At 41.9% G+C, this 8,948-nt stretch overlaps 1 protein-coding gene across 1 annotated transcript; it reads right to left on the reverse strand.

Annotated features, from left to right (window-relative positions):
- Positions 1–6,821: 6,821 nt before the first annotated feature.
- LOC122918149 (ribose-phosphate pyrophosphokinase 1-like) lies at positions 6,822–7,868 on the reverse strand. Its single transcript, XM_044266299.1, has one exon. The coding sequence runs from the start codon at positions 7,776–7,778 to the stop codon at positions 6,822–6,824; it is 957 nt and encodes a 318-aa protein (XP_044122234.1). The 5' UTR covers positions 7,779–7,868.
- Positions 7,869–8,948: the final 1,080 nt, after the last annotated feature.

Genomic DNA, 8,948 nt, shown 5'->3' on the forward strand with positions numbered 1-8,948 from the left:
CATCGTCAGTGGGAAAAAGCTTGCAGCCTTCCCGTTGAGATCAGGAACAAGACAAGGATGCCCACTTTCACCACTCTTGTTCAACATAGTATTAGAAGTCCTAGCAATAGCAATCAGACAACAAAGAAAAATAAAATTGCTTAATTGTTAAAATGTCTATACTGCCTAGAGCAATCTATACTTTTAATGCCATTCCGATCAAAATTCCACCGGTATTCTTCAAAGAGCTGGAGCAAATAATCCTAAAATTTGTATGGAATCAAGAGAGACCCCGAATCGCTAAGGAAATGTTGAAAAACAAAAATAAAGCTGGGGGCATCACGTTACCTGATTTCAAGCTTTATTACAAAGCTGTGATCACCAAGACAGCATGGTACTGGCATAAAAACAGACACATAGACTAGTGGAACAGAGTAGAGAGCCCAGATATGGACCCTCAACTCTATGGTCAATCAATCTTTGACAAAACAGGAAAAAATATACAGCGGATAAAGGACAGTCTGTGCAGAAACTTTTGATCTTGATGAATTTCCAAGAGTTCATTTTTGCTTTTGTTTCCTTTGCCTTTGGGGATATGTCTTGAAAGAAGTTGCTGTAGCCAGTGTCGAAGAGGTTACTGCCTATGTTCTCCTCTAGGATTTTGATAGATTCCTGCCTCACATTGAGGTCTTTTATCCATTTTGAGTTTATTTTTGTGTGTGGTATAAGAGAATGGTCGAGTTTCATTCTTCTACACATAGCTGTCCAATTTTCCCAGCACCGTTTATTGAAGAGACTTTTTCCCACTGTATATATTTTCCTGCTTTGTCAAATATTATTTGATCATAAAGTTGAGGGTCCATATCTGGGCTCTCTCCTCTGTTCCACTGGTCTATGTGTTTGTTTTTATGGCAGCACCATGCTGTCTTGGTGATCACAGCTTTGTATTAAAGCTTAAAATCAGGCAACATGATGCCCTCAACTTTGTTTTTCTTTTTCAACATTTCCTTAGCAGTTCGGGGTCTCTTCCATTCCATACAAATTTTAGGATTGTTTGTTCCAGCTCTTTGAAAAATACCGGTGAAAGTTTGACTGGGAGACATTGAAAGTATAGATTGCTCTAGGCAGTATAGAGAGTTTAACAGTGTTTATTTTTCTGATCCATGAGCATGGAATGCTCTTCCATCTTTTTGTGTCTTCCTCAGTTTCTTTCACCAATGTTCTGTAGTTCCTCAAGTACAGATCCTTTACTGCTTTGGTTAGGTTTATTCCCAGGTATCTTACGGTTCTTGGTGCTATAGTAAATGGAATCGATTCTCTATATTTCCCTTCCTATATTTTCATTGTTAGTGTATAAGAAAGCAGCTGATTTCTGTCCATTGATTTTGTATCCTGCCACATTACTGAATTGCTCTAAGAGTTCTAGTAGCTTGTGGGTGGAGTCTTTTGGGTTTCCCATATAAAGTATTATGTCATCTGCAAGAGAGAGGGTTTGACTTCTTCTTTGCCAGTTTGAATACCTTTTATTTCTTCTTGCTGTCTGATTTCTGATGCTAGGACTCCTAGTACTATGTTAAACAACAGTGGCAAGAGTGGGCATCCTTGTCGTGTTCCTAATCTCAAAGACTGTCAGCTTTTCCCCATTGAGGATGATATTCGCTGTGGGTTTTTCATAGATAGATTTTATGAAGTTGAGGAATGTTCCGTCTATCCCTGTACTTTGAAGAGTTTTAAACAGGAACGGATGCTGTGTCTTATAAAATGCTTTTTCTGCATCAATTCAGAGAACCATGTGGTTCTTCTCTCTTCTCTTACTGATTTGTTCTGTCACATTGATTGATTTGTGAATGTTGAGCCACCCTTGCATCCATTAATAAATTCCCACCTGGTCATGGTGGATAATCTTTTTAATGCACTGTTGGATCCTATTAGCTAGGATCTTGTTGAGAATCTTGACATCCATATTCATCAGGGATATTGGTCTGAAATTCTCCTTTTTGGTGGGGTCTTTGCCTGGTTTGGTTTGGTCAGAGTAATGCTAGCTTCATAAAAAGAGTCTAGAAGTGTTCCTCCTGTTTCTATTTTTTGAAACAGCTTTGGGAGAATAGTTTTTATTTCTTCTTTGAATATTTGATAGAATTCTCTAGGGAATCCATCACATCCTGGTCTCTCGTTTTGTGGGAGGTTTTTGATTACTGCTTCAATCTAGTTACTAGATATTGGTCTGTACAGGTTGTCCATTTCTTCCTGATTCGGTTTTGGATGTTTATAGGTTTCCAGGAATGCATCCATTTCATCTAGGTTGCTTAACTTATTGGCATATAACTATTGATAGTAATTTCTGATGATTGTTTCTATTTCCTTGGTGTTAGTCATGATCTCTCCCTTTTCATTCATAATTTTGGTAATTTGGGTCCTCTCTCTTTTCTTTTGGATTAGTTTAGCCAGTGGTTTATCAGTCTTACTGATTCTTTCAAAAACCCAGCTTCTGGTTTCGTTGATGTGTTCAACTGTATCTCTAGTTTCTATCTCATTGATCTCTGCTCTAATCTTGATTATTTCCCTTCTTATGTGTGGAGTTGGCTTAATTTGTTGTTGATTCTTCAGTTCTGTAAGGTGTAAGTAGAATTGGTTTATTCTGGATTTTTCAGTTTTTTTGAGTGAGGCTTGGTTGGCTATGTATTTCCCCCTTAGGACTGCCTTTGCTATATCCCGTAGGTTTTGTACTGATGTGTCTTCATTCTCATTGGTTTCCATGAATTGTTTAAGTTCTTTGATTTTCTGGTTGATCCAAACATTCTTAATCAGGGTGGTCTTTAGTTTACAAGTGTTTGTATTCCTTCCATACTTTTCTTGTCGTTGAATTCCAGTTTTCTTTCTTTCTTTTTTTTTTTTTTTTTTTTTTTGGTATTTTTCTTTTCTTTTTTTTTTCCCGATTTATTTATTTTCAGAAAAACAGTATTCATTATTTTTTTCACCACACCCAGTGCTCCATGCAAGCCGTGCCCTCTATAATACCCACCACCTGGTACATTAGCTCATTTGAACCAGGCTTCATACCTCTAGTGGGTGAAAAGCAGGAAAACTAAACTTATCAAGGTCAAGAACACATTTTTTTATATTTTATGCCTTGTTTTCGTCCTTCTCAGACTTTATTGTCAACAGACACCTCCAACCTTGTTGAGAAGGTCATGGCCATATGACCTTAGCCTCCTCACCTTCACCTCCACCCATACCTGTTCCCATAGCCCCTTTCTTCCTCCTCCATGAGTGCACTCTGTAGGACTCCCTCACCCCAGCCTTTTTTGGTGTTGATCCCAAACTTCCTACTTTCCGTAGAAACTGCAGATTTTCCCATTTGATGAAATCCATTCTTCCGCCTTTAGATGATAAGAGTTTGTGTTGATTGCTATTAGATACTCAGAACCTGGTACTTCCCGATATCAAGTATGCAGTCCATAAACATTTGTGAGTGAAAAGGATGATAGTTTTTTCTTGTCTTAAAGAAAATCTTAATCTGATTCCAGAGGTAGTGAGAGGCAGATGTGCATATGGATGAGAAGTTCTTCCTTTTTCCATTTGTCTCCTGACTCCCACTTTCCACTTTCCCTAAAGAGCAATGCTTCCTGGAACCCTACACCTCAAAGTTGCTCATGGGTCAAAGTTACCCATGTCTTGTCTTCTTCAACTAAAACCCCTGTGCCCTCAATGGAGGGCATTTTCCTGTGAAGAAAGAAAGGAAATAATCTGATGGAAGTAATTTACTTTCATGTTCCAGTAATTACATCAGAGCCTTCTTGGGAATATCTGGATTTTCAAAAGAGGAGGCTCGTTTACCCACATGACATTTTTTATCTGGAAATATGAAAAACTACAAGTGAATTTTAAATGATATCAGGTCATTTGGAAAAATTATTGCTTGTTTCCCTTTAAGAGAGATATTTTGTTAAAATTGTTTTTCCATGTTTTGTGTGTGAACCTGTCTTTTTTTCCTTCAAAAAATTTTAAATACTCTGTCTGTGGCTCTCATCATGGTTATTTTCAAACATCCATTTAGAGATGCCTTTTTGCAATGGAAGCATTTCTGAGTGACATTTCCTATCAGGTCTGCAGGTGCATCTGACCGACCTCTGTGATTGTCCCACATCAGTGCCATGAGGACCAAACAAGGCTCTGTGATTGTGAGGTAGCAGGCAGTCCTAGCCTGTGGGTTAGCTCTATTTCACTCAGCATGCTCTTCAGTTAGAAATTCCTATTTTAAGGGCCACTCAAGGGGCAAAGGATATGGGGACAAAAGTGTAGCTTGGCAAATCAGCAGTTCTGTTATTTGATAGAGAACCATTTCCAGTGGTTTGGGAATCAGGGCAAGATATATCTGTTCTGAAGGGCCTGCCATGTCTGAAGTAACTGCAGTGGCTCTCTAAATAGTAGAAACATTCAAAAAATAAGGCCATGTGTACAGGAAATGTAGACACTTTCAAATTACTTTAACTTCTGTGGTTTCCTGCCAGATTGATTTCTTTCATTAGGGGAAGTTACTTCCATCTACATACCATTCTAGCCTCAGGAGGTAGGAGACTGATTTAGTGGTCTTAATTTAGGAGTGTCCTGAATTTTCAGGAATTTATTGTTTAATATTTGAATGCCCATATGTGACATTTGGATTAATCGACTTGATTTGGGTATAAGTCTTTTGTGAGTTACACCTCAAGTTGAGTTTGAAACACAGTTTCCAATTAGTGGTGCCACCATCTTGGACATCAAGCCTAGAGGTAACAGATTTGAACACTATTTTCAGCACAATCCCTATATAAGACCAATGGTAGCTTTCTTTTCCCCATATTCTCTGCCTTAACTTCCTTAGTGTCACATCAGAACCCTAGAATAAAGGTTTCCTGACCTCTTTTCTGACCTTGTCTCTCTTAACTCTGTGGCTGGTGCCCTCAATATGCCCTCAATAGAGGTATTAGTGCTCCATACCTATCTCCAGGCAGACATTTGAAAGTACAGGGGAATTTTAAGCGTCACTATTACGCGGGGGCAGGACTGGCACTTGATGGGTGGAGTTTAGGGATGCTAAAAGTCCTGTGGTGTGTGGCTGTCCTATAAATGAAGACACGTTCTCAATTCCAAAGGGTATTTGTTGATAAATATCACTTGCCTAATTACTGCCTCCCTCCAACAAATTTATCATGATCTCTCTGCCCTCACTCTTGCTCTTTGTCCTCATTCCTCATTTGTATCGTTGTTACCCTCTCTTCTTTACACATCTATACCTATGCCACCAAGTTACCAACTCATACCGTCTGCCTCCGTAGCCACCCTTCAAGGCTCAGGACTATTTTCACAAACCTCTCCCAGTCATGCCACCCTGAGCAACCTCTCAATGCAGTGAGTCACCTTCCACTGTTTAATGCTTCATTTTTAGGACAATCAAACACATTCTCTTGCTTGTTTTTTTAAAATTTATTTTTAATTTATTTTCAGCATAACAGTATTCATTATTTTTTGCACCACACCCAGTGCTCCATGCAATCCGTACCATCTATAATACCCACCACCTGGTACCCCAACCTCCCACCCCTCCCCGGCACTTCAGACCCCTCAGATTGTTTTTCAGAGTCCATAGTCTCTCATGGTTCACCTCCCCTTCCAATTTCCCCCAACTCCCTTCTCCTATCTCCCCATGTCCTCCATGCTATTTGTTATGCTCCACAAATAAGTGAAACCATATGATAATTGACTCTCTCTGCTTGACTTATTTCACTCAGCATAATCTCTTCCAGTCCCGTCCATGTTGCTACAAAAGTTGGGTATTCGTCCTTTCTTTTTTTTTTTTTTTCACACACAGACACTTTATTAGTTTCCTCTACAAGAGACAATAACATCAGTCTTTTTAACAGAAATCTCAGGTCACTGGAGAGACCAAAGAGATGGAAGGAAGATGAAACATTTAAATTAATCAAAAGGCACTACGACCCCACCTAAAACCTACTACCATGGTGGTAGCGGGCTATGGAAGATTACTCTATGACAAAAATAATCCCGTGTCAATGTCAGAGATTACGCAGCAGGAAGCGACTTTGCTTTCCAGAAGACTGGTACAGGGAACACTTGCGCCGGGAGGACATCTGGCCAGGGGAGGGGCAAGATGGCTGAAGGTCAAGCCAAATGGAAAGGAATGGCCACAAAGGAGAATCCAAGCGACACAATCCCGGAGCAGGGGATGAAGGATCAGGCTTTTTCCTCCCAAGAAGCAGTCATTGCCCTGTGTGCTGCCTCCCCAACCAACCCTGGGCACCCCCACCCCCTCCAGAGAGTGGCCTTACAGGACTCAGAGGCCCAAGCTGGGGCTGCCTAGGGCTCTTGCTGTCATTTCACAGAGACTTTTGAGAGCCTGTCACAGGCTGGGGGTGGAGGGGGGAACCAGGGTGGCTCTGTTGCCAGGAGTTCTGAACCAAGGAAACCCTGAAGTATTCACATGCAAAGTAGTCTGTGCTTTCCCCCCTCCTCCCCGGCCACATTCAAACACCCCTGCACAGCGCCCTCCAGAGCCTGAAATCTCGCTGCTGGGCTACAGGTAAAGCTACAAGGCTCAAAGCAACGTCAAGCCAGAATGAGACAATGCAGGCGAAGGGGGGGGGGAGTTAGGGGGCGTGGAAATCGCAGCAGTTCGTCTCAATCCGTCTTTCTCTACATTTAGGAGAAATGCTAATACACCCGATGAGGGGTTTAGAAAGCTTGGCTGGAGCAAGCTGGGTCTTCTGTGGAATTTGTCAACAAATACCAAGGAAAAACAGAGGGTGGGGTTCACTTTGTAAAATGCCTCAGCGGTTACTCTATTATAAAGGGACATGGCTGAACGGGTAGGAAACGGATTCCCCGTTGTGAGTTCTCCTAATGGCTTCTGCCAGGATCATGGAGATGTCGATCACCTGTATTTTGGAGCAATGCTTCATCTTATCCTCCTGAGGTATGGTGTTGGTGACAACTACTGCTTCAAAGCATGCGTTGTTAATGCGAGAAATGGCTGGGCCAGAAAAGATTCTGTGAGTCAAAATTGCATAAACTCTGGTGGCTCCAGCTGAGAGAAGTTTGTCAGCAGCATGGCAGATTGTGCCACAGGTGTCAGCCATGTCATCCACTAGGATGGCCACCCGGTCCTTCACGTCTCCCACCAGCACCATGCGGTCTACTTCGTTAGCGTTCTTCCGTTCTTTGTGAATCAGAGCGAAGTCCACATTCAACCGATCGGCAATGGAGGTCACTCTCTTCGCTACACCAGCATCAGGTGAGACAATAGTACAGTTCCTCCACTCAGAGATGTCCTCCCTTATCCATTTCAGGACAGCTGGCTCGGCATACAAATTGTCCACGGGGATATCAAAAAAGCCCTGAATCTGAGAAGCATGCAGGTCCATGGTGATAATATGATCCGCGCCTGCTACAGACAGCATATTTGCCACCAGCTTGGCTGAGATTGGAGCCCGGCTCTTATCCTTTTTATCCTGTCGGGCATAAGGGAAGCATGGGATGACTGCAGTAACCCGGCTGGCTGAGGCAATCTTGCAGGCATTAATCATGATCAAAAGCTCCATTAGATTGTCATTGATTTCGCCACAACCACTCTGAACAATGTAGACATCCTCTCCACGTACGCTTTCTCCAATCTCCACACAGGTCTCTTGATTACTGAATTTCTTAGTCACCACCTTGCCTAGTCCCAGGCCCAGGCGGTCAGCAATTTTCTGGGATAAGTCCTGGTGGGAGCTGCCGCTGAAGATTTTAATATTCGGCATCTTGGCTCACTACCCTAGGCACTCTCCGCCCAGCGATCACTGCTGCTGCCGAGACGGGACCCGAAGTCGGCCAAGAGACTCAGTGCTAACCGCTTCACGTTGCTACTCCGCCATCTTCGTATTCGTTCTTTCTAATGGAGGCATAATACTCCATAGTGTATATGGACCACATCTTCTTTATCCATTCGTCCATTGAAGGGCATCTTGGTTCTTTCCACAGTTTGGTGACCGTGGCCATTGCTGCTATAAACATTGGGGTACAGATGGCCCTTCTTTTCATGACATCTGTATCTTTGGTGTAAATACCCAGGAGTGCAATGGCAGGGTCATAGGGAAGTTCTATTTTTAATTTCTTGAGGAATCTCCACACTGTTTTCCAAAGTGGCTGCACCAACTTGCATTCCCATCAACAGTGTAAGAGGGTTCCACTTTCTCCACATCCTCTCCAACACATGTTGTTTCCTGTCTTGCTAATTTTGGCCTTTCTAACTGGTGTAAGGTGATATCTCAATGTGGTTTTAATTTGAATCTCCCTGATGGCTAGTGATGATGAACATTTTTTCATGTGTCTGATACCCATTTGTATGTCTTCATTGGAGAAGTGTCTGTTCATATCTTCTTCCCATTTTTTGATATGATTGTCTGTTTTGTGTGTGTTGAGTTTGAGGAGTTCATTATAGATCCTGGATATCAACCTTTTGTCTGTACTGTCATTTGCAAATATCTTCTCCCATTCCGTGGGTTGCCTCTTTGTTTTCTTGACTGTTTCCTTGGCTGTGCAGAAGCTTTTGATATTGATGAAGTCCCAGAAGTTCAGTTTCGCTTTTGTTTCTTTTGCCTTTGGAGACATGTCTTGAAAGAAGTTGCTGTGGCTGATATTGAAGAGATTACTGCCTATGTTCTCCTCTAGGATTCTGATGGATTCCTGTCTCACATTGAGGTCTTTTATCCATTTTGAGTTTATCTTTGTGTGCGGTGTAAGAGAATGGTCAAGTTTCATTCTTCTACATATAGCTGCCCAGTTTTCCCAGCACCATTTATTGAAGAGACTGTCTTTTCCCCACTGTATATTTTTTCCTGTTTTGTCAAAGATTATTTGCCCATAGAGTTGAGGGTCCATATCTGGGCTCTCTCCTCTGTTCCACTGGTCTATGTGTCTGTTTTTATGCC

This window comes from Neovison vison, chromosome 10, assembly GCF_020171115.1.
Source record: "Neovison vison isolate M4711 chromosome 10, ASM_NN_V1, whole genome shotgun sequence".
NCBI lineage: Eukaryota > Metazoa > Chordata > Mammalia > Carnivora > Mustelidae > Neogale > Neogale vison.